The sequence below is a fragment of the Melopsittacus undulatus genome, chromosome 3 (genome assembly GCF_012275295.1).
Source record: "Melopsittacus undulatus isolate bMelUnd1 chromosome 3, bMelUnd1.mat.Z, whole genome shotgun sequence".
NCBI classification, from domain to species: domain Eukaryota; kingdom Metazoa; phylum Chordata; class Aves; order Psittaciformes; family Psittaculidae; genus Melopsittacus; species Melopsittacus undulatus.
This window is the reverse complement of record NC_047529.1, coordinates 5,173,310-5,199,581: the sequence shown is the minus strand read 5'-3', so window position 1 is coordinate 5,199,581 and position 26,272 is coordinate 5,173,310. Positions and strand designations below refer to the sequence as shown.

At 44.6% G+C, this 26,272-nt stretch overlaps 1 protein-coding gene across 1 annotated transcript; it reads left to right on the top strand.

Moving 5' to 3' along the window:
• The first annotated feature begins 634 nt into the window (after nt 1–634).
• On the top strand, nt 635–26,044 carry HAO1 (hydroxyacid oxidase 1). The gene is made up of 8 exons (XM_034060966.1): nt 635–771; nt 8,259–8,410; nt 17,718–17,973; nt 20,718–20,893; nt 21,791–21,882; nt 25,106–25,264; nt 25,547–25,616; nt 25,974–26,044. Exons 1-8 carry the CDS (start codon nt 635–637, stop codon nt 26,042–26,044), a joined length of 1,113 nt encoding a protein of 370 aa, XP_033916857.1.
• Nucleotides 26,045–26,272: the final 228 nt, after the last annotated feature.

The window sequence follows — 26,272 nt, the reverse complement described above, 5'->3', positions numbered from 1 at the left end:
GCATCTTTTCAATTAGGTAGTTTTACTTCCAGCTGGTGAGTGCATCTGATCTCATAACATTTGAAGAACAACTAGAGTGCTGTGGGTTGTGGAGGTGGAATTACCTTGAAATCAGGAGCCATTTGCCTGAGGATGTGTTAGATGCCTGAGCACGCTGGTCCCTGCTGCTTCACTCAGTATCCAGGATTTTAATGGGAATAACTGGAATCTTGTTTGTGTTAGGTGTAGTCCTAAATGTCCAGGCTGGGATCTACATGTACAAACCATCCAAATCAAGATGTTGCTTTTATCTTCCTTGTTTCAGTTTCCTGTATGTTTTGAATGATGAAGACATACACGAGAGACTGTGCATTCCTGTTACTGCAGGTTTAAGCCCTCCATGCTGCACCTATATATTTATTTCCTTGCTGGTTAATCTCCTATTTGCCACGTTTTATTCCATTACATTCTAGGTTGCCCTTGACCACATGAAATAAAACGCGGTGCTGAAGTCCAGTATGACACAAGAAGTTGATGCATTTTTTGGGGGTAAGTTGAATCCTGATGAGGTCCCTTTATTAATGATTTACAGACAAAAATACACAGCTGAGAAGAGAGGCAATAGGACTACACTAACCCTGGGAGGTCTGCAGGCATGTCTGGAAAGCTGGTTTGTGTTGCTGACTTTGAGGAGTATGCTGCAAAATTCCTCCCCAAATCAGTGTATGATTATTACCGCTCTGGAGCAGATGACCAAGAAACACTAGCAGATAATGTAGCAGCATTTTCAAGGTAGGAGGATGATTTGAGGCTGGGGTGGGATGTAGGGGGTGTAAATTCTGCTTTGTCAGTAGATGTGATGCAATGTGAGATTTCTGTGTGAACAAAACTCAGTTTTTCTGTAACTTCTTTCATTTTGAGCAAAAAATACACTTACAGAATTCATTTGGTGAGCAATTGTCTCCTCTTCCACTCCTTCACCTAATATTTTCTTCCCAAAAGCAGCCTCTAAAAACCATTAGCATCTTGTTCACTTTAGCTGCGTTTTGTTTCACTTGGTAACATCAATCCTCTGAAGAGTCCTTTGGCTCCAATGTTTAATCAGCTGACGAAGCTGTGATTTCATCAGTGGGGGCTATAGTGCAAAGAAGGGATTCTTATGGTGGGGTTGTACCTTTCAGGTCCTGAGTCAGTTTTGCCTTTTCCTCGTTCTTCCCAACCTGGATTAGTGCACAGTCTCCCCTTGTAAGTGCTTGTGCAGCACTGTGGGATCAGAACCGCATAGGCTCGCAGACAGGAGTTGTGTATCCCAGCTCTGGAGCGAGCTGTGAAAGCCCAGGGCTCAGGCCTGGGTGGCCAGGCTGTGCGGAGGGGGGAGTCCAGCAGGAGCTCAGCACTTCACCAGCAAATGCTGTAAATGATGGGAATTATGATAAAGCAGTTTTCACTTAGACTGAGCCCCTGATCTGTTGTCAAAACCTGGACTCGGGTCAGCCTTTGTGTCAAGCATGAGGTCAACACAAATTCAGTCAGCATTTGCTGTCAGATTCAGTGGAAGACGGTCAAAGCTCACATTGGTTCCCCATCCTCTGAATCTCTGCTGCTGCTTCTCAGCCCCCAGAGCATCCGCCTGAGCACTGCAGAGGGAAGAAGGTGGATGGAGACTTGACTTGCTGCTTCAGTTGAGCTGTTTCAACCCATGCTGGCTTCTCTTTCCTTCAGGTGCTGTGCTGGTGCAGACATTTAACCCCCCTGCACTTGCTTTGCTAATCTCTGAAAGCTTTGTCTTTAATCCCTCTGAGTCTAATAAATCAAACCAGGAGTTCTCTGATTTATCTTTAGTCTTTCTCCATCCCCACTTTGCTTTCCTGCTGCAGAGCAGCAATCCTGTTCACTGCTGATTGCCTTTCCACAGGCTGTGAGCAATTCAGCTGGAAATGCCTCACAACTTTAAAGCTGTAGTAACTTGGTGGTAATTCATTTAGGTGGATTTCAAAGGTCAGATCCCAGAAACCTGCTTGGAATCTTCATTTTACGGACACAGAAAAGCTTTGTAATGTCAGGCAAAGAAGAAAACTAACCTCCACTGTGACCCCTTATTAGAGACCTCATAGCTCAATGCAGCAGCTGCCATCATGGATTGGAAATCCCTCAAGGTGCTCAAGCACAAGCCAAGAGACTGCTCTGGCTTTGAGGAGTAGGAGCAGGAAGGGATGTAGTAGTTCTCATCTAATCTTACTTTTCTAGTTTAGTTTTTTAATGCTTCCAGATGCTGCTATGATGTTACTTGTCCTCATAAAACCAAAATGAAATGTTAAGGAAAGGATGCTCAAAGGAAGTGCTCAGAAGCAATAAACTACAAATAGTGACCTTTTTACTAGTAAATGCTAGAGCTAATCCTGATTAAATTGGGTCCAAATTGCCCAGAGACAGGCTCTCAACAAGCTGGGTATGTCCACTTGCTGTGTTGGTATTAGCAGAGCTAGATGTACATGGTGAGATAAGAGCAGCTCTCACACTAAAGAATTTCTTCCTTATATCCAATCTAAACTTCCCCTGTTTCAGTTTGAACCCATTACCCCTTGTCCTATCACTACAGTCCCTAAGATGAAGGAGATACCAATCAGCAGTGCCTTGAGCAGCCTGAGACACTCTAAATTTGCCAGGTCCTGGTGTGACTGAAAGGCCCTTGATGCTGGGTTCCTGCTCTGCAGCAGTGAAGGTAGGAAGGGGGTGGGAGCTGTGTTCCTGTCTTTGCTCCCCCTCCTTTTGTCTTAAAGAAAACAAGCTCTGATCTCCTCAGGAGCTTTGGGCCATTTCAACATCTTCCAAAGGGCAGTTAATAAAATCTGGAAGACTTGACAATGGGTTTACTCTATTAAATCATCAAAGAACTGAACTTGCTGACAGCCAAAGAGAGAGGTTATGGGGTAGAAATGCTGAAGTCAAAGCTTTGTTTGTTACCTTTCCATTGCTCTACTTCCACATCTCTTTCTGGGTGCCCATCAAAGCAGAGGAAAGCATGGTTATGTGCTGATGGTCACCCATCATGTCAGTGGGAGTCTGAAGCCCACCTCCCCTGGTAAAACACATGGTCCCCTTCCTTCTGCAGGGCCAGTACAGCTCTCCCCTTGATGATGGGCATCGCAGCTGGAGTCATCTGCTGGGGCTTGCCAGCTTTGCTGATAAGAAGTGGAAAGGATGCAGGGCTTCATGGACAGATGTGCTCTTTTATCTGTCCATAGCCAGAGGGAAATGATAGCAGAAGTGTTCAGAGTTTAAAAACAGCCCTTATGTAGCACTCAGAAACATGAGTTAAGTGATTCTCAACAGTTTTAGTACCTTCTTGTGCCCATCTGAAGTACTTTCATGAAGCACTTGCGTGCACTTGCTGCCTGCAGCCAGATGGACCTTCCTCTGCAAAGGTGACCCCCTGCAATGAGCTGGTGAACCTTTTAGGAAGCACACTGAGCACAGGGCTCCATGGGCTACACCTCAATAGCTGCAGTGGTTCCCACTTGTCCCTGCTGGGGCACAACATGGGATGGTGGGTTCCTGATTTCTGAGCATTAGATGCTGCCATTAATGGTTCATTAGAGCGTGGTTGCAGTGGCTTCCTGGCAGCACATCTAGAAAATGTGGAGCCCTGGTATGAAGTCTTTATGGTGTTTTGATTTATAATCAAAATATATATATATATATATATATATATATTATAGAGACCTGCGTGACAAAAGCAACTTCTTCAATCTTTTGTCCTTTGATGCTGTTGGGAGAAGCATGGCCTGACTGTGAAGGATGCAGGAGTGCTGCCTGCTCTGACTCTCACATAGTCCCTCTGCACGTTACTGGTTTTCCTCTGTGTTCCTGAGCACAGCCTGTGGGTAAATAGAAAGCAAGATGGCCTTTACACCCCAAGCCACAGAGATCACAGTCAGATAACTCTGTGACAGAAACAAATACGTTTGGCTTCATTTCCCATTGATTTCCACTGCCAGAAGCCAAGCTGCAGCCTGATTAAAAGCATTTACAGTTTATTTAAGTATTTACAGATAAATGTATAAATGTTTGTGTGTACATAGAAAAGAAAGCACCAAAGTGATCAGGAACATGAATTGTTAGCCCATACCTTTTTGGTATGGGCTGTGTTCACCCAGGATGATTTGGGTAAACAAGATTGCTGAGATGGATTGTATTTGGAGGGGAAATCAGTGTTGGGTTTGTTTATGAGCTCTTTATATTTTTGGCAACTGAATGGTTATATTCATAGAGGAATAGATTATTATTAGGAACTAATCTAGCAAATGAATGGTTGTGTTGATGGATGCTGTAATATTTCTTGCCAGTGCAATTTTTGGAGCAGGGCAATTTGTTCTCATTAGAGATGTCCCTGCCCGTGGCAGGGGGATTGGAACTGGATGATCTTAAGGTCCTTTCCAACCCTAACCATTCTGTGATTCTATAAACTGAATATCCTGGCCTCCATCAGCACAGGAGCTCAAAGCACTTTGAACCTGTAATCAGATGCCAGAGTATGAAATGGCTCCAAAAGGCCAGTGTAACAAACTCTCCCATCTTCTAGCTCTTCTGGGAGTGAGGGAAGAGCTGGTGCTCACATACCGACATTGGTGTGCTCCTGCTAAGGCCAGAAAATCGTCTTTTACTCATATTGGAGATGGTGGTGGCTTAAGTGAGGCATTAAGACCATAAAAGATGATCTGGGATGTCAGAGCACACGTTACTCCCTATGGCATCTGACTGCATTCACCTTGCATTTGCTCTGCATCCCAAACCACTCTGTGTCCTTCCAGCCCCGTGCCGTCTGGCTGTTAATTTCACTCTCAAGTTGTCGAGGAAGCGAGGGGCTTGAATGGAGAATAGATTTTATGGCAAGGTCAGGATGCCTTTAGCTTGATGGCATTAAAGGAATCAATCTGAAACCTCCCCTCAGCATGTTAATGCAGGCGGATGTCTGTGCGTGTAGGAACATGTTCCTGCTAATCCACCTTGACATGTACTGACTCCCGGTGGCCTTTGGAGAAGATCTGTTTCGTTGTCATGTTCATCAGTGACAGCATCGATGCGTGTCCTCTGCAAACACATCATGTTCTAGCTCGGTGTTAAGGGTGTTCAAATGACTGGGCACATAAATAATTGAAGTATTGGCTAAAAAAGGAAGGCTGAGAATGCGATTGGGGTCAAACACGCATGTGAAGTTGTAGGGGGGAGAAAAGGAAAGGAATGCTTGTGATAATAAGTTAGATTGCTGTGATGTCTTTCACCTCGGACATGAAGAGTCGCTGTGTGGATGGCAAGGGGGTTTTCTGAGAGAGAACATCGATTTTCCTCAGGCAAAAGGAGGTGTTGGTTACCCTGCACAGCGCTGGCGTCTGCCCCTTGCCATGGAAAGGCAGCAAAGTGGGTTGGAGTTGGGATGGAGACTGCATCCTCTCCCAGGCACACTGCTTGTGATGCAGTACAAAGGGATGGCTTGGTAGGGGCTCAGAAAGAAACAAGAATTGCTGCTTGGAAATGTGGTGTGGTTTGAAAATGTCATTTTTCACAGCTGAAAGGCATTTTGGCAAGCAGCGAGTGCTTCCCTCTCACCCAACTGTAGGTAACCTCAGCCAAAAGTCAGTCTGATTTCTTTGAGCATGGAGGGGGAAAAAACCACCCCAAGACACTAATCCCTCTCCTTCCCTTTCATCCTGCTTCTAAACCAGCATTTAGCTGAAGTTGCCTAAATCAGGGGTGCTCACTGCCTTCCCCATGGTGGGACATTGCCCTGCTTCCAGCTGGGAAGAAAGATGCACCCACTTGGGATTGCTGATTGCAGCACATGAGTGTGGACCGGGCTGGATAAAAAAGGGGGTAATGAGATGAGGATGACTGCAGGTTTGTTACAGGTTATCCAGGGAATGTTTTCACTCACAGGCTCAGTTGTGTTTGGCAGTGGAATGAATGGTGCTCTGGTTACTGGGAATACAGCTCTTAGGGTTTGCTTGTGGCTGTTAAGGGCCTTTCCGTAGGGATTGTCCAGAAAGTGCCTCACATGTCCAGTAAACCCACAGCTGCAGACACCCATGTTCCCAAAGCAAGATCAGGTTTTCATTCAAGAGTATAATACTGAAGTAGTATTTTTGTGAGACCTAGTTACTCAGTTACAACTATTGCTTGATGTTGGTCAAGAGGATGCAACCCAATAAGGTGCAAGGGGAAGAGAAGCCACAGAAGACATTGGAAGAGACACTTCCATTAAAAATTTGGGGCTCATGTGCCCGAGGACCCCAAAAAACTCATAGATGGAGTAATTTGCTGGCACATAAAGGTGAGTGGGAAGGATGCTGCTTGAAGCAGCATAATTTTTCTTGCATGCTCTATTGGGAGGATTTTTGCTCTGTGTTGCTTTTCCCAGCTAAAAGATGCCTTGGAGCTGAGAGAAAGCCTTTGGAATGAGAACTGGGAAGAAAGGGGGGAGGAAAAAGTCATATTTTCTTAGTCCCACCCTCCCCTGAGAAACAACAAACCCATACAATAGCATGAAAACACGCCTGAGGAGGCATACTTGCAGTGTGTGTCTTGGCACTGAGTGATACAGCTGACTCCCACAGACACACATCTCCTTCCAAGCATCAGAACTATCTGTCTCCTCCTTGGGGAGCGCTTCCTGGAGAGCTGGCACGGCCCTGTGCTCTTGGGTCTCATCCTGGCTCTGCCCCAGGCTTCTTGTGGAAACATCTCTTGATCTCTCTGGGAAATGAAGAGATTCTGTCTTGTCTTTTTCTCTTTTCCAGCCTGTCAGTTTGATGTGTGAGCTCGAGCTGGCCACTGCTTGCTTTCGGAGCAGTCCGAGGGTAACGGTGCCTCTGGTTGCTGTATCTATCCTAATAGGAACGTCAGTCTAGTGCTGAGCAGGTAGAGCTTCAGCAGTGCTGGAGCTGAACGTTTTGATTATTTTCTGTAATGAAAATTCAATGGCCATCAGATTCCTTCCAAAGGGAGGGATTCCTTAGGGAGAGATGGATGTGCACCCTGCTACTGCCTGTACAGCGTTCAGCCAGGTGCCGTGCACACTCATGTGCAGAGGCAGCCCCTGCTATTCCACACCCTCTTGTGGCTTGTAGCAACAGCGGCCTGGATGTACAGCATCGCCTGGATGGGGAGAGAAAGATGCAGTTTTACAGGGATCCCCAATGCAACCCTCTTAATAAAGGGTTGGATATTGCAGTGTCTTCCAGTTGAGCCCATAAGAGAGATTTCAGTCCTCTTGTGATGACTTTGTGTTGGGTCAAAGAAGGGATAGATTTCTGTGTATGCAAGCACGCAATGTCCAGCCTGACTGCAACAAATTGTATTTCAGTGTGTTTTGTTTTGGTGTCAGCTTCTATTTGTACCCAGGTTGAAGACCCCAGGGAAGAATCAAGCCCAGCTCTGAGCTGATGTGGTTTCTGCTGGGACACGCTGAAGGCAAAGCATGGTTGGGAAGGGTTGAGCCAATGCTGGGCCACATCATTCAAGGCCTAGATTGTAATTTGCCCTGTTGGGAAAGCAGTTGTGCTGCTTGGTCTATTCCTGCACCAAATTACAGTGCCCACATTTAGTCTTTTCCTGGAAGTCTGGAGTCCCTGCGGCACATCCCAGGGACTACATGCACAGTGGCTGGGGACAGGACCTCTCCAAGCAAAGCAGCTCAGTGTCTGTGCAAGCAGAGATGTAGTGCAGTGGATTTCCACACCCCCTGAGCTGGGGGAAGTCAGAGCAGCCACACTGGCCACCCATGTCCCGTGTGGCAGCTTGTTTCTGAGTAGTCACTACTGAGACCTACAGCATGGGGACATGGCAGGCTAAGCGTGCTGGCCAGGCTGGTTTTATACCTACATCCTGTGTCTTTTGGCTCCCTAGTCCATAGAAGGAATAACTGAGGGAGGCTGGTGACTTCTGTTCCTGCACACCCTCTGCCATAGAGATCTGCCCCGAGGCTTTTGGGGAGGCTGAGACCATGAACCTGAATATTTTGCAGCTCCTGTTTTGTCTTTCAAATGATACCAGCCAATAGTGTTCAAAGGCTCTTTACCTCTTCAGCCTCCATGGACTTTCATCCCTCCTGCTTTGTGTATTCTGTGGGTCCTGCTGCAGCTCTGGGTCACTCAGTGAGGTTCTGCTCCAGCCCCATCACAGCTTTCACCATGTTTCTCCTGACAGCAGGAAACATCTGCTCTTGCCCATTAGGAACTGTAAATAACCCCAATGATGCTTATTATCCTCTTCCTTTGTGTCAGGTGGAAGCTGTACCCCCGTGTGCTCAGGGATGTGTCGGTGATGGACCTGTCCACCTCGGTGCTGGGGCAGAGGGTCAGCATGCCGGTCTGTGTCGGAGCCACCGCTATGCAGCGCATGGCTCACGCTGATGGAGAGACAGCAACTGCTAAAGGTGAGCAAAGGCAAGGCCCCTGCACCAAGGCAGAGAGGAGCAGAGTGATGCTGGGCTGCTGGCTGGGAAGCCTGGTTGGGTTTCTTGATGCTGTGGCCAGGATGGGTTTGAGCTGCTGCTTAAAGTAATCTGTTGATTTTTGGTTGTTTCTTTACTATTTTCCATTGACTGTTTTGTGTGGAGGTTCTCTTTCATTATGGAACAGAGAGGAGAAATGCAGTGTGTAAGAAGGGGATCATTTGTAATATAGAAAACTGAAAACTGCATCTGTCTACTTATCTTTCTCTACATTCTATGAATATAACTCTATATATTGTCACAGCAGCATCATTCCTGTTACAGCACTGCTTCTAGAAATTGCTTATCTGGGTAATACACTTCATAGAATCCCAGACTGGTTTGTGTTGGAAGGGACCTTAAAGCTCATCCAGTTCCAACCCCTGTCACGGGCAGGGACACCTTCCACTAGAGCAGCTGCTCCAAGCCCCATCCAACCTGGTTTTGAACACTGACAGGGATGGGGCAACCACAGCTCCTCAGGGCAGCCTGGGTCAGTGCCTCACCACTCATAGTGAAGAACTTCTGCCTAATGTCTAATCTAAGCCTTGTTTTAATCTAAATCCCTGTTTTGAAAAGAGCTCTTTCAGAGCATCCCAGAGAACCAGCGAGATAAGGGCCTCTTTGGGCTAGATGCTGCAAAAAGGTGTTGCCTTAAAGGCTGCAAGAAATGGGCTGTTAACCACAATTCAGATGTGAAGCTCTTTCCTGCTCCTTTAACCAGCTGCAGAATGACACAAAGTGTAAGAAAGAGGTCACAGGATGTACCTGTGCATGTCAGTGCTTTAGCGCCGAATGAAAAGGGGTGCAAAGCCTAAATGAGCTGTTCTCTAACAGCATTTCCACTAGCAAGGCAGCAATTGATGGTGTGAAGTGAGTCTCATTACCTGCCCTGCAATGGGAGCTGGTCACAATAGCCATTAAAAAGCCCCATCGCTGCGGTGTGAACCGATGGGCAGCACAACTCCAGCAGCAATCTCTGTAAAAGCACAATTCTCCCTTCTCATAATATGTTTGGACACGTTTTTTCCCTCTTCCCAAGACGTTTATTAGGAAGCCCAAGATTTCTTTTCCCTATTGTATGTGCCGGCGAGTTCCACACGATGGAGCTCGAATACCTTGAATTGGTTTGGGAAGGGGCATCTGTTCGGGCTTTGGCAGTTCTTGTGCATTGTTTCTGGCCGAGGTTATGCTGGGAGGGAACTCTGAAGCATTCTACTGTTCAGTGTGAATGTATTAATGCAATGTTAAGAGCCAGATATGAAACACACAAAATTCAGGATGTTCCTTAGCAAAACTTCTCACCAATGGCACAGCCCAGCCACATTTTAAGGCATAAATCCCCAATGACTTATGAAGTCAAGTGGTGCGATGAGACTGACTACAGGGCTGAGTTATGGATGTGGTCGATAAGTTTGGAACTTCCTGACTTTTGTGCACTTATATTTTAGGGTAGGATTATTTCATTTAATGTGTTTGGGGTTTCCAGCTGGGATCGCTTGGTGAACTGGCAATGGTTTGAATGTGGGACAGAATAAATTGTCTATTGGAGCTGGTAAACTTTTCATTGCTTTCAAAGCTGACAGTAATTCAAGTCACAGCTTCTGCATTGCAGCAGTGTTTGTTGTAGCAAAAACATGCTTCAGTTTTGTGCTCTGTTAGAGGTGGAGTGGGGTGTTCAGTGCCAAGCGTTTGGTTTGACCTTCTAAGATGAAGGGATTAGCCATAAATTAAACATTTGGTTTAAAGGTTCCCTTAAACGTGGGACATTTGGGATCAGGGGGTTTGAAACACCCAACTTGTGTTAAACTGTGATACTGCTGAAATATAAGCGAGCAGTTTGTTGGTTGCTTTGTGATTTACACAAGCTGAAAGTCTGACCCATAGTCTTGTGGCTTTTGCAAAACCCAGTGTACTTCCTAAGTTTGGCTCTTAGCTCAGGTGTGTAGGAAGCGACATATGGTGGTGCCTCTGCTGTTATGATGATCCTGGAAAAGGATCCATGTTTCACAGAATCATAGGATGGTTTGGGTTGGAAGGCACCTTAAAGCTCATCCAGTCCCAGTCCTCTTCCTCTTTGTGTTGTGAGACCAACTCCTGGTCCTGCCAAGGAATTCCCTTCAGTAAGAGGGTTTTGCTTTAAACTCTCTGTTCTTCCAGCAGCTTCACCCACATGTGGCAGCACAAATGTCCTCTCTAGGGACAAGAGCATCTCATGGTGTCTCTCATTAGGTAAAAGTCCTAGTCCCCACTTTGGGGCAAGGAGTTTTGGCAGCTCCCTCCAGCTGGGGGGAGCTGCTCCTGAAGGGATGCTCCTGCAGCAACCAAGCTGGTAGAGAGGGATGTGCATCTTACCCAAAGCAGGGCAAATTCTGGCAGCTCCCCTTAAACACACCTTCATTGACAATTCTGTTTCATTAGTAAAGGACCTTTTTTGGGGTAGAACTGTTCAATTGTAAGTTTACAAGGTGCTGGTGACAGGTCATTCAACACAGCACAACTCATTCCAAAGGTTATCTTACTCCCCTCTGAGCAGAATAAGCTGTAGCCCTGATCAGAACGTGCACAGTTTCAAATCCTGATGTTGGATTTAGTTATACTTCTGTTTGCTAGATATAAAACAGCAAAAAGAAAAGCTGTTGTCCATATAGGCTGTCATGAGGTTGCTCCTCAGTTCCTTTTGATGTATACAAGTGGATCAGGAGACCCCATGGAGGAAGCTCTCTTGTCCTTGACATGATTTCATGGACTTTGGCGATTGTCCCATTTTTCCGAGGTCTGTCTTAGAATCATAGAATCATAGAATAGTTTGGGTTGGAAAGGACCTTAAGATCATCCAGTTCCAACCCCCTGCCATGGGCAGGGACACCTCACACTAAACCATATCACCCAAGGCTTCATCCAACCTGGCCTTAAACACTGCCAGGGATGGAGCGTTCACAACCTCCCTGGGCAAGTATATTCCCAAGGATTTTAGTTATAATTCATCAGTTTATATTGCAGTTTCCCAAAGAATGGATTTTCTGTTCAGTAGAAACTGAAAAATTGGGAGGAAAATTGTTTTGGAGTCACTGAAATGTTTAATATGATCCCAAACACAAAGTGTTATTTCATTTCCCTATTAATGCTTTTCACCAAAGCTCTGTTTTGAGACAAACGTGTTACCTCAGCAGAAAACATTTCCATGTTGAAAATATCCACACATGACATTTTGACTTTGGTGAATTTTTGTTGTCCTTCCCACTCCAATTTCGACCTCTTTAACTAAAACTATTTGCCAAATTTGATGAATAATCTCAGCCACCATTAAAGAGCAAAGGGCTGCTCCCTAAACACTTTGCAACAGGGCTCTTCTGATTCTACATGACTTAGGTTTTTTCTTGCTTGTCCATCAGAAGGTTCACTATTCATTTGCCATCCCAACTTCATTCTGTGTGATCCCTGTGTTGTCTTCTAATCATAGAATCACAGGATAGTTGAGGTTGGAAGGGACCTTCAAAGCTCATCTTGGTCCAACCCCCCTGCAATGAGCAGGGACATCTCCAATTAGATCAAGTTGTCCAGAACCACATCCAGCCTGGCCCTCCAGGGATGGGGCATCCACCACTTCTCTGGGCAACCTGTGCCAGTGTTTTACCACCCTCATTGTAAAGAATACCTTTTCCTCACATTCAGCCTGAATCTCCCCTCTTTTAGTTTAAAACCATCACCCCTCATCCTATAACAGACCTTGACACAAAGTTTCTCTCCATCTTTCTTATAGGCCCCTCTTAAGAACTGAAAGGCTGCAATAAATTCTCCCTGGAGTCTTCTATTCAGGCAGCACTGCCTGCAAGTGTTCCTGTAAATAGGACCCGCTTTCAGGAACACCAAAGCAGACTCTCTTGTAGCAGCTGCTCAGCAAGAAATAGCAACTTTTTGAAACCCTCATCAGTGATAATCAGATTTGTAGCTTTATCTTACTAAGATTTCTATTATGATTATGTTGCTGCTCATTACACACTGCCAGCTCACTGAACCATCACCTCATGTTCCTGTGATTTAGCCCAGAAGACGTATCACAATACCCAACTTCTGTGACTTGCTCAAGGTCAGGTGGAACAACCTGACTGCTTTCTTGGCCTGATCTTTTGAAAGCTTTGACTGGGGTTACTCAGATGTGATGTGTTGATATTTACTCCCTGCAGTTACTCATAGATAACTTCCTGAGTTACTGCTGATGCAAGAAGGGTTTCAGCATCACCTGTGATGTGACGGCACCATTTGCTTTGCCAAATGGAGAACAGGAACATTGACTGAAAAGCCTTTTAGTTGAGTTTCTAGCAGCTTCATTTCCATTAAAAAGGAACACCTTTGTTCCTTTGGCTCTTAACAGACTTATAATGTGCTTCTTGTTTGCTCTGATGCTGTTGAGCAATGAGCACAGTTTCCTTGTGCTCATGGCACATGCCTGTGACTGTGAAGGATTTTGCAATCTGCTGCTATTGGTGCTCAGCCACAGTGAAAATAGCAGGACTTTGTACCCATGTTTCATAGAATCCCAGACTGGTTTGGGTTAGAAGGGACCTAGAAGTTCATCCAGTTCAACCCCCTGCCATGGGCAGGGACACCTTCCACTGGAGCAGCTTGCTCCAAGCCCCTGTGTCCAACCTGGCCTTGAACACTGACAGGGATGGGGCAGCCACAGCTTCTCTGAGCAGCTTGTGCCAGCACCTCAGCACCCTCATAGTGAATAACTTCTTCCCAATGTCTATTCTCCATCTCCCCTCTGTCAGGTTAAAGCCATTCCTCCTTGTCCTGTCATTAAAGGACCTTGTCCAAAGCCCTTCTCCAGATTTCTTGTCAGCCCCTTTACGTATTGGAAGGCTGTTATAAGGTGTCCCCTTAAGGAGCCTTCTCCTCTCCAGGCTGAACAATCCCAGCTCTCTCAGCCTGTCCTCACAGGAGAGTTTCACTGCTACCCATGTGCTGTTCCCCAAAAATGTTAATTTGAAGGTATGGCTACTTCAGTCCTTGAAAGGACAATGTTCACATGGGAGAAAATGGCCTGGATTGACCTGCCCCTGACTCCCCCCCCGGAGACCATCATGGCCAGGGGACTTTCTGATGCAAGTGTACGCAGGCAGTCTGGCACAACAGCCCTCTTCAGACCAGCCAGACCCATCCTGGCCATGTGTATCTTTCCCTGCTGCCTCCAGCCTTCCTGCACAGCTGACACAATGCATTCTGTCAACACAAGGATCATAGGCACAACTCACACGCAGTGTTTTGTAAGGGGTGAGTGAGGAAAGGCCAGGCAGGGGATTTCTCAGTCAAGCATGGTTCGTCAAGAGAGAAATGTTGAGTACTTTAAACAAGTCTGTTTCTTAGGAGATGCAGCTCCAAGAATGTAGCTACTTTTCTTGAGAAATACCACTGTACCAAAAGGACATCGTGCTGGTTCCAAGGAATGTCCTCTGGCCCCTAACCTGGGGGCAGTGGATTCACTGGTGGACTCAGGAAGGATGACCACAGTGGTGCAGTTGGGCTGCATGATTCCAAGATGTCCCTTAAAGGGAAATGATGGGAGTTTCCAGTTAGAGAGGAAGTTCCCACTCCCAAACAGGATAACCCTTGGTAAATATGCAAGACCTGGGCTCTTCTCCAGTGTTCTCCCATGAAGTATGTTGCTGCTGGGTTGCCCACAGGGACAAACTCCATACCTTCCTAAACCAGTTAGCGAAGTGATGTCCTATCAGACGAGACTGAGGTTTCAGGATGAAAAAGGGGCTAAAAAAGATTATCACTCTGTTCTCCTGTGGATTACCAAGTGGGTCCTGTCCCAAGATCCACTTGATTTGTTGCTACATAAAATACGACATCTGAGTTCTCTAAGACTTAGGAAAGCCCCATCTTATTGAGGTCTGTGTTCTATGGTGAGAAGGAACAACCTTGCTTGTGGATTCCCTGGGCTGAGTGCAAGGAGGTACCAGTGGGGCTGAGAAACTTCCTTTACACATGGAGCAAAGGCTGTGAAGCTTCCGTTTGCTAGGAACCCCAATTCTAGCTGCATCTGGCCCTGAAACAAGGTGGAGAACAAATAACTCAAAGCTGTATCATCCTGACATGGAAAACTTCCCCAGCCTCTTGTATGTGGCTACTGCCGTGCTCTCTGCACTATCACTGACCTGAGTGAGAGCCTGAGAAAGCAAATGTATGCTTTGGGCAATGGTTTGGGTTAAAAGAAGGCCTGGGGGAAGGAAAAAAGGACTAAAAGCAGTCTGAAATGGCATGAGGAAAGGCTGGTTTACAAAAATCCAATGTTTAAACTCTGGCAAATGTCACACGTTGCTGCAAGAGCATCCTGTGGGAATACGGATCCAGTAGTACTGATTTACAATAATAAACAGAGGTATTTGCAGCACCCCAAACTTGAAGTGTAAAATATAGTTGCTGGAGGAAATGAATTGCTTCTGTTTTCTTCCACTGCAGCTAAATATGCAAGTGGAGGATATTTTTAGCAAAACCTGATTTGAGGTAGGAAGAAAAAATAGAACCTGGCAACACTTCAGGCTGATGTATCACGCATTTGAGAACCTAGAAAACTGTCAAAATAAGCTTTGAAATGATCAAGATAAAGCACAGATCAACCAAAGCTGGAATCTCTAAAGCTTGGAAAGCTTTTGTGTGTGTGAACTTTGCATTTGACCACATGGATCCAAGCTACACGTGTTGAGCTGGCGCTGGACCAGATTGATAACTACAGGGCAGGGGAATGCTGTGAGTGTGCCTTCATGACAGTGCCATAACCCAGTCTGGGATGCTTGAACTTTGATTGAACCAAACCACCTAAATCTAATCTTAAATGAGATGAAAGCATTGTTTTTCTATTGTTACGTATGCAGCTGAAAGAGTACAGTGTTCTATTGTGTTTTAAACCTTCTGTTCACCCAATAGATTTTATTGTGTAGTTTCTAGTCTAATTTTTGCTTCTTGTGTCTGTAGAGTTATAGACATTGAGGATAAAAGGCAGAATGGAAATAAATGGCTACCTAAAGGCAGATTGAACCATAACATTTACATTTCCCCCTTATCTGATCTAAGGGGTTTGCAATTGCTGGGTTAGCAACTCTCCCTCTCATTCTTGAATTTGTATTTGACAGAGCAACAGGAATGTGGATCCCTTGTTTCTTAGCATCACTTGCTGAACAGGATTTAGCAAATTACTTCAGGATTTGCAATAACCCACCACAGCTGATCTTAACAAGACTTTAGAATCATAGAATCAAGTAGGTTAGAAAAGACCTTTAAGATGATGAAATCCAACCATTCCCCAGCACTGCCAAGGCCACCCCTAACCCATGGCTCTGAGGGCCTCATCTCCACTGTGTGTGAACACTTGCAGAGACGGTGACTCCAGCACTGCCCTGGGCAGCCTGTTCCAATGCCTGAGCACCCTCTGGGGAAGGAATTGTTCCTAATACCCAATACAAACCTCCCCTGATACAGCTTGTCCTATCACTTGTTACCTGGGAGAAGAGACTAGCCACCTCCTGGATCCATCTTCCTTTCAGGTAGCTGTAGAGAAGGGCATTCAGTAAGCACGGGTTCTTCAGCAGCAGCTCATTTCTAGGTACTTAATCTGGGAGAAGGAACTATTTTCAGTAATTTTAAGGGAAGGAATGAAAAGGCTGCAATGCAGAGTTTTGGGTCATTGCTTCTGTATTTGCAGTGATTGAAAGCTGCCTGGTGGCCCTGGGAGGGTGTAACCAATTTGTTTGAATAAGCTGTTCATAAGTTTCCACTCTAAGAGACTTGTAATCCTTATTTAATAAAATGTTGTCATAAAGACCACTTTTTAATTCCTCGATGGGCTGGAGATGACGTTTAGAAACAGAGCTCCATTTACATTACAAATATGCATACTGCGGTAGACCAAGAAAAATAAGGCTTTCTATAATATTTTTGAGTTTTACAGTGTGTTTTCCTTTCTTTTACATTAAGTGACAGATTACTCCAAGAAGAATAAGTGATAGATTCATAAAGATATGGCTGTATGAAGTTAGCTGGTGAGCAGCACAGCCTGGGTTGGAAATCACCCCCAGGGAGGTGGCTAGCACAGAGCCTTCAGCTGCTTGACCCATCTGGGATTGTTCAGTGACATTTAACCATGGGGCTGCCCATGCCTCTGGAGTGCTTCCATTCTACAGCCTTTCGAAGGTAAAGGAGAGGCCAAAACACACTGGGCATGAGCACCCATTGCTTTGGCTTCATTGGAGACTTTAGGGACCACTTGTCTGTTGTACCTACTCATCTCTCTACTTACTTTTGGGGTATTCTGGGTGGAGACTGTCACTTGGGGTGTGTTTACCCCACTCCTGTGAGACAAGAACTTCTCCTTTTTATCAGCAGAAGTGTTAACTTTATGTGTAGGATCACACAATGGATGTGGGTTCCTCTCCTTCAGGCCATGAGACAGAGCAAAAGTGTTCAAGCAAAGAACAGTCGCGCTTCACCCTCAAGTCTTTAAGTAAGGTTGTCTGTTGGACTGTGTCCTCCTGTTTTATTAAGCCCTGAGATTCCCTGTAGGGATGAAAACAGGCATTTACTAGAACAGCACTTCAAGAAACATAGGTTTAATGGTAGTGACCATACTTGGGACAAAGTAGCCAAAATGTAGTGACCAGAATGCTCAAGGGAGGGTGTGTTTGTGATGGTGGTGAGGAGCACTGAAGAGCAACATTGAGAATGACAGATCCAAAACACCAATCAGCAGCAATGTGGCAGTGCTCAGAAAGCCGGAAGCCTTAAATCCATATATATATCTTTTTATTTCTTTAGATCATTTGAAACTGCATGTAGGTCCTTAAACTTATGTGCCAGAATGCCTCAGAGTAGCCAGACACTCGAGGCTTACGAACAGGCTCCCCTTAGGATAAAGAATTATTACTCTGGGTTAGGCTTAGTTTGATTATAATATCTCTTATTTCCAGCATTGGAGCAGGGATCATCCCAAACATTGTGCAGATGGCAGTCACTAGGAATTTGCCTTTAAACACAGAATAAAAGAGAGAAGGCTCACAGCAGCCCACCACTGTTAGTAACTGTACTCATAGCAGTTACTAACAGCTATCCCTGCAAGGCTGAAAGCACATTAACACTGAGGAAGGCAGTGTGAGATCACAAACACTGAGGTACTCTGATGAGCCAAGTGCTCCCGCTCAGAGAAGCTTGGATAATCTCAAACATAACCTTGTGTTCCTTCCTCCAGCTTGCCAAGCAATGGGGACGGGAATGATGCTGAGCTCCTGGGCCACCTCTTGCATTGAAGAAGTGGCTGAAGCAGCTCCATCTGGCCTTCACTGGCTGCAGCTCTATGTGTACAAGGACCGGGAGATCACCAAATCCCTTGTGCAGCGTGCGGAGCGAGCAGGATACAAAGGGATCTTCGTGACAGTGGACACACCATTCCTCGGCAGGCGTTTCGATGATGTGCGCAACAAGTTCCAGCTCCCTCCCCACCTCAGGTACATGTTCACTGGTGAGATGTGGGAGATGGGCATGTGGTTCGGTTTAGAAGGGACCTTAAAGCTCATCCAGTTCCAACCCCTGCCATGGGCAGGGACGCTTTCTGCTAGACCAGGTTGCTCCAAGCCCCATCCAACCTGTCCCTTTGAATACTGCCAGGGACAGGGCAGCCACAGCTCCTCTATGCTGAAGTGCTGGCACAGTGTTAGCAGCCACAGGCTGGCTAGAAAAGTATGTAGTGGATGGGATATCCAGGACTTGGGTTTACAAAATGGAGCTAGAAGTCTTGGGAATGTCTTGCAAGTAAGTCTTGGTAGTGACAGCAGTCAGCCTCAGCATGTATCGAGAGTGCTGTGTTTGCTCTTATTCAGAGCCTGAGAATGAACACAAGAATGGAAGGAAAAAGCCCCAAAGGATAACTGAACATATTTTGAAACAGATTAACTTTGATTTGAGTCCAGGTTTTGGATTTGAAATGCTCTTCCTACATCTCCTAAGACTGTCAAACTATACTATATACTTACTATACATAGTGTGCAGAGCAAGAAATGTAATATCACATCCTGGGGCCTGTCTTCTTTTTCATAATATTCAAATGGGAGATAAGCCATGGGACTCTGCAGTCAACCTGATTCTTCACTTCACAGGCAAGAAAACCTCCAGAGCCTGGGGTGTTGGATCTACCCATATGCTTGTACTTGAAGCATAGATGGTATGATGAAGTTTGACAGAGCAAGCTTATCTCTGTCTATGACTTGTGTTCAAGCATGATCTTATGAGGAAAGCATCATAAAACAAAACATCCCTCATACATCTAATGTTAAAATGTAGCATGCTGGTATGCATATGCCCCATGTAGTAATTCTGCTATAGATCTGTGAATGCCAAAACACTGTCGGTAACACTGTCATTTCACGTAAAAAAAAGTTTGGAATAGTTCTTTACATAGCTTCTTTTAGGGATAGCACCATTTTTAATGTGTGAGGTTAAAGAGATTTTGAGTGCGAGTCAACCCAGAAATGTTTGAGTGAAGTAACAGAGCATTTCTGAAACCCTTTGACCCAACCTGACCAAACCCTAACAAGGTTTTGTTTGAGTGAACCACATTAAATCATACGAAGTTGGAGTAATCTTTGAAGGTTCTAATGAATCCCTTCAGGTTTCAGAGTGACCCTTGGGCAGTGTTTTGTTGCCGAGCCGGCGGTGGAACTCTCCTCCGCTCAGTTATGTGATAACTTTTTCTTGGCTTCAGGTTTTCAACAAAGTTCTCAAAGCAACAACAAGGTGCCATTGTGCTCGGAAACGTATGTAAGGCAACATTCATCCAAGTGTTGATCTGCATTTCACAGGCCAAGAAAAACAACAGTTATTTATATAATCTTATCCACGGTTCTGTTTTCCTCTGGGCACCCCACCTTCCACAAACCAACAGCTGAAAAGCTGGATCTTGCTGAGAGCCCTTTCTCATTTTCTTCTGGGCCCGGAGCTGAACAGAAAAGCTTGTTGCAGGCATGAAATCAGCACTGAAACCAGCCAGTTTCCATGCACAAACCCCAGTGCATGTCCCAGAATGTGGAATATGAGCATAAAACAGCACAATGTGGAACAAGAGAGTTTCCAAAGAACAGGGTGATTAGCCTCATGTGGGACATGGGTGTCCTTGGTAGTACTGGTGTTGCTCATGGTGGTTTAATGCTTGTGAGCACTTGGAGCTGCTTCAGCTTTCTAATACAAGCACAGCCTGAATTAGTGTATTTACCCTCCTTTTCCTGCTTTGTGTAGTAAGCCTTGTGAAGTCTTTGGTGCAGGGGCTGTCCCTTACCACTCATTCCTAGAACCTGTGAGATTGATTTGGTGCTAAAGAGCAAATAATAGCTAATGTTTTCATATGAACTTAATTTCCACCCCTCCTACATTTTACAAGGAAACATGCAAAAAAGAAAACATGAGGGGAACTGGCTGGATGTTGTCAGAGATGAAAATTCAGAATTCCTTGCAAAGCTTCATGCAGATCCACCTAACTCATGGAGCTTAACAAAATTTCCCTTCCTCCTTCTCCCTTCCCACCTACCCAATCCCCTGTTCCTCCAGCAGCTGAAACCCCTGGATTTGGGGGGTAAAAAAGCAAACCCCAAAACAAACCCAACTTTTTTGCATGAAAGCAAAGGGGATTTTTGCTGGTAAATAGAGCAGCGCCTCTACTTTTCAGTGTGTCCTGGGTTGTGGCAAGCAAGATTGATGTTATCTTCTTAAATCCAACCTGTACTGCTCTAGGGTCTGAATGTCCCACAACCTCTGGTGCATTTCTCCTGGCAGATACTGTTGTTCCTATTTTATGATGGGGAACGGAGGCAAAAGGAGTGGCAAAGTGTCGTGCTCAAAAGTCGCATGGGAGGACAGAACCTTGAGCCTACATTAATGCTCTCACTGTTGACTTTTCCTCCTGGTTGTGGGTTTGATGCTGAACCTTTAGATTTTGGACTTTATCCTGTTTCTTTTGGAAGCACCAGGACAGTTGCCTTAGGCTGGAGAAAGCTGTACCAATGGTACCAAAGGCTTTGCTAGCCAAAGGTTTTGGCTTACTAAAGACTGTGATCTGACACGCTGGGATAGGCTTTTTTGCTCCTGCCTTGCTGTGCAGTGAAGGTTTAACACAGCTAAACTCAATGCTGGCATTAGGCACTGATCTGTGGCCACACTGAATCTTTCTCAGCCTGTTTTTCTATGTATTTTGTCGTTTTAGTTTAAAGAACTTCTCCAGCAGTGACCTGGCATTCTCCTCGGGGAAAGACTTTGGAGAAAACAGTGGATTGGCTGTGTATGTAGCTGAGGCAATCGATGCAAGTATCAACTGGGAGGACATCAAATGGCTTCGAGGGCTGACCTCGCTGCCTATCGTCGCAAAAGGAATCCTCAGGGGTGTGTAGCTCTGCTGCTTCCTGTGGGGTAGACGAGGTGCCCCTTTGCACAGGGAAGGAAAAGTGCTGGTGCTGGGGAAGTTTCTGTAGAATTGCTTAGAACTGCATTACTTTTAAGTGGAAAGCATCCACTCTGCTGACATGGAATATGGTGGGATGTACCATTTGTATTTCTGTGCTGTGTTAAATGGAAGATGTGCCAAAAGAGACCCAAAACAATCAGAAGTAAAAAAACCCTTCTCCATGCATGCTTAGGAACACGGCAACAAAGACACTTGCAGAGGCAGCTGCTTAAATAAGTACTAGATGCTTTGTATGGCTGTGCTATAGGGTGTATTTACCTTGATGTTACCTTACTAAATGTGTAAGTTGGTCAGCTGGCATGGCATCAGTTATGTCTAAAATCAGATGCAACCAGGAAGATGGAACTTGCTCTGTTGGTTGTGCCTGTAAACTGTATACAACTTCAAGGAAAGCTGTATTTCCATTCTGTCAAAAGAGCACTTAGCACAGTGTAGTGGTTTCATTAAGTATGGATTATTGTTGTAATCATGCCAATAATTTTGCCTTGGAGAGAATCATTCAGCAAAATAAATTTCTTAGTGATGAGTTCCAGAATGTAGCAGAGAAAATAAAGGCTTGCAACTAAAGTGGCTGCTAATCCATAGTGATCAAACGCTCTGCTCCCACATTTCAAACTACTTTTTTGGTCTTATTTCTTAAAGATAAAACTTTTCTCTGGGTTGAGATGGAGCTTTGGAAGGGTGAAGCCCTAAGGTGGCTTTGCATTACCTGGCAATGTGTTTTTTAGTGATGCCAAACTTTCCCTCATCATGGTGTCAATGCTCTCAGTTATCGAAGGGCATAGAAGGGCATACTGTGTCTCTTTGTTTTCCAGCTGATGATGCTAAAGAAGCTGTAAAGACTGGGGTAAATGGTATCCTGGTGTCAAATCATGGGGCACGCCAACTTGATGGGGTCCCTGCAACTGTAAGTAATGGTGCCAATATACACCAGTAGTCTCTGGTTCTCTCTACCTTTTGGCTTCTTGTTTGCTTCTCTGAACACCATAGTAGCTGGAAAAAAAAAAACTGTAAATATGTGATATATGCCTTAACCCACAAACAGTAATCTTTCTCCTCTTCTCTATGTATGTCACATCGCACTGTTAGACACAGCCTCCCCTTGGTCAGATCAGACAATAAAACACGGGAGGGTTGATGGGTGCCTGTTTCTTCAAGCTACCTGAGCATCCTCTCCTTGGCTGCAGCACCCTGCATGGAAATCTAGAGCAGTTTCAGACAGAGCATTACTGTCAGTTAAAGCTTTAGAAATTGGAAAGACTTTAAGGATTTCCTTTTCCAGTCTCCTCATCTATTTCTCCTTTCTCATCCTCTTCTGAAAACCCCTTGTCGCCATCTGCAGCACATCGAAGGTTGGTTTTCCCCTTTAATATTCTTCAGAGGCTTCTGAAAAATTACAGGGTTACCAAACAGCTAAAGGCAGAATGAAACTCTCCCTTTTTCTCTTTTCAAACATTTTTACCTTTGGAAAAGGTACAGAGTGGTTAAATTACATTATTTTTTCCCTTTCCTTTTCCTTGTCGTGCTACCCCGTGCCTTTTCCAAAGGTGAAAGGGATTTGAGAAGTCCTCATCTGGCAAAACAGAAAGAAGTAAAGGAAAATGAAAAAGTATGTGTTCAGGCTGAAGGAAAACCCTCAAAATTCCAGTCATCACTCATCTTGCTCCATTTGGTGTGGGAAAGCTGCATAAGTGAAAAGAGAATGAAAGGGAGGAGAATCAAAGCCTGGTTGTGACTGTTTCAGTATTCCTAATGTGTCCTTGATGAAAAACCTCCTGTTTTCCATGATGGTTCTCTGAAGGGAGAGGGAGACAGGCAAACTCTTTTTCACTGCTGAGTGTTTGTGCATGAAGCCTTATCTGCTCATCTCTGCTGTCCCACTGACATATTTCTCCTGCAGTGTCCAGAGTGATTCTCTCTGCTGTCTTGTCAAGGACTGGATGTATCCTTGAATCCATCCTCAAGCATGGATTTCCCCAGCTGATTTCCTTCACCCACTGACTTTCAGAGGTCTTCTCTTATACCCAGTGATCATCTGGTTGTGCTGGCTGATTCTTCAGCACCCAAGCCCTGCACTGGGAAGCCGAATGCCAGCACAAATGGTTTTCTAAATGGTTAATGAAGTTGAGGTATTGATCTCTGAGTTGAGGCAGTATCCTCAGAGATGCTCTTGCCTGGCTGTCTCCAACTACTCCCGGGAACCAGTAGGAAAAGAGACTTCCTAATGTCAGGAATTCTCCAGTTTCAAAAGAAAGGCTGAGATTTTTCTTTTTCAGATATGATTTAGTGCTGTTGGAGAGTTGCAGCTATTCAGTACCAGATACCTTAAGGAGAACTCAATTTGCAGAGCATGGGTCCCTAAACCTTCTGAAATGAAATTTTATCTTAAATTTCTGTTATCTTTATCTTCTTATCACCTTCTGAGAATATATTCCCCAATATATTAGTATACTGAGTATTTGAAAATCTTGGGCAAGTCTATATATGAGCTAATCCAACAGGGTGGATGTATAAGGATGTTAAAAACATTATTCTGAGGAATGAGAAAGCTCAAGAAACATGATTTTTTTGCCAAAATCAGTAGAACATTCTCTTCAAACTATCTGTTATGAGATGTTTCTTTGCAACACCACAGTGCAGGGGAGAAGGCACTATTAAAGCTGATGTATTCACTGGATTTCATCGTACAAAGACACTACTTCTCACAATGGAAATATCTGTATCAGATCACGCTAAATGTTTCTGCTTTAAAACCATAATAATTTGCTTTAATTCCATGGCTTTTCGGAACGTGAGCTGAACCCAAGCTGGTTAATATTTCCAGTGTCCGGTTACACATTGAGGAAATCGATGTTTTAATTATGGTTTGCATCATACTTTAGCTATTACAGCACTTTAATGTCAGTACGGTTTGTCAGGATGTAGAAAGTGGTCTCTGTATATGGAAATAGATCCCAAATATGTTTGGCAAAGAGAGCAAAACCAAAGGGAGGGGAAAAAAATCACAGCAAGTGCCAAACTTCAAGAAAATGTTAATCCAAATCTAAAAACAAACTGCACTTTCAAGTCTTCCTCTCCCCCATCTCCTGGTCATTTTTCATCCATTAGAAAGGAAATGAATTACATCCGTCTTTGAAAGACGTGGATTTGTGGGCCTTTTGTCTTACTACCACACACTGTTTCCAGTCTCCTTAGTATTTGGCTTCCAGTTTTGCGTCTTTCCTGATTTTCATGAATAGGAACTATTTAGGCATTATGGGAACAGTTGCCCTGTAACTAAGGCTTGAGGCTTGAATTCAGGAGGCTCATCTCTTCATTGGGACCTCTTGCCTGGTGTGAACATGCTGCTTAACTCCCTCGTCACTTGTAACTTAGGAACAGGAAAAATCCTTTCCACCCTTAACTTTATCACTACTGTAGGGGATTAGAAGAGCTCAGTGAAAGTAATATATGAATGCAGTAAAAGAAAGCATGTCCCACCTTGATCAAAATTCAGAGGAAAGCTGGCTTTTTTCTCTTATGACGAAGTCTCCTCTAGGTTTATCCCTGTTATCAAGATGCATTTTCAAAAGGAATAATACAGTCATTAAAAATTTAAAGCCGACTCTAAGTTCTTTGGGGCACATCTTTCTCTTACTCCATGTCTTTGGGTAGCCTCTGGGCTTCTGGATGCTTGCTGGTCCTCAGTATAAATGAATAATAAATGTAAACACGAAAGCAAAGATGGTTATTTAAAGGTGACAGTGATTCAGTTTCATCCCCAAGTTGATGAACACTGGATGTTCAGGGTGGGGGGGTTAATACAAAGAAAAGGCCTCCCTGCTTGCTGGTATCTGATACTGGCTTATGTCACATACATGTCATAGGATCAGATGTCCATTTTATGTGACCCTGCTGATTCTCATTCTATTTATGTGACTCTCCAAGTAAATTTGACCTTTGTGTATATCTGTTAACATGCTAAGTCACTGCTGCTTTTCAATACAAAGCTCTGCTATCTGTGCATACATTTAGGCATGCAACTGCTCATTTAGCTTCTTTAAAGCTTGGATCCTGTATGTAAGAATTCATTCACAAGATAAATAGGGTTACAGAAGCAGACAAGCTGTATTCCTGTTTTACTCTTTCAGATTGATGTCTTGCCTGAAATTGTTGAGGCTGTGGAGGGGAAGGTGGAGGTGTTCCTAGACGGTGGTGTAAGAAAAGGCACAGACGTTCTCAAAGCACTTGCTCTTGGTGCTAGAGCTGTGTTCATTGGAAGACCTCTCATCTGGGGCTTGGTTTATCAAGTAAGTCATAAAACCCTCAATTTTATGTTTATAAATATCTAGACTCCCTGTTTAAGCTTAGTGTACGCACAGATGTGTATGTGTGTGCACATAGGAGTGTGTGTGTGATGGTACCCGAGTGTGCCTGTGTGTATCCAGACCATCTGATTTAAAATCTGCTATGACAAGTACTCAGGAGTTACAGTTGTGCATGAAACTTTGTTGGCACAGTATGCATGTCTGTATTTACACATATTAGCTATATGTACACATAATAATACATATTGTCTCCTAATCTCTTAGGGTGAAGAAGGAGCAAAAGAGGTTCTCCAGATGCTGAAGGAAGAGTTTCGCCTGGCAATGGCACTGACAGGTGAGACATCAACGTTTCCCCTCAGTAATCACACTTTCTCATTGCTTTTATTTGCCCTGGGCAAGATGCTATAGTAACTTACACAAAGGAGATGGAAATGTTTGCAGTATAAACAGATTAGTCTATGGAGAAATGGGAAGAAGACTTCTTACAGATGGGAACTGAGCAGATAAGCTAAAAGCAATAAAAGATCTTTTTCACAAGGAGAGCAATAAATCCATAGAAAAGTAGTGGAAAATCCTCAGTCACTAAGGGGTGGATTTCATCTGACAGGATGTAGATTTCTATAGGACAAGAAAAGGCATAGAGTAGGATGGAAAAGCAGGGCTTTCAACTGATATGTAACTTCCACTCCAGGGTGCCGGAGAGTAGAAGAAATCGGCAGGACACTGGTACGAAGACATCAAGTATTGTCTTCCAAGATTTAGGTCTGAAGATTATTGCCTAGTGTGTTGCCTGTTGTACAGAAAGTGGGCTACCAGACAAAAAGCAACTGTGTGCACTCTTTGGACCTCATCCTGCAATCCTGACTGAGAAGTGGTCTGTAGGAGATAACTTGCTGAAGAATGTACATAAGGCAAATGTTACAGGTGTTTCTGTATTTTCTTAGGGTCTTAAGGAAAGCTGCTCTACTGGGAGTTGTGATTAAAGATGGG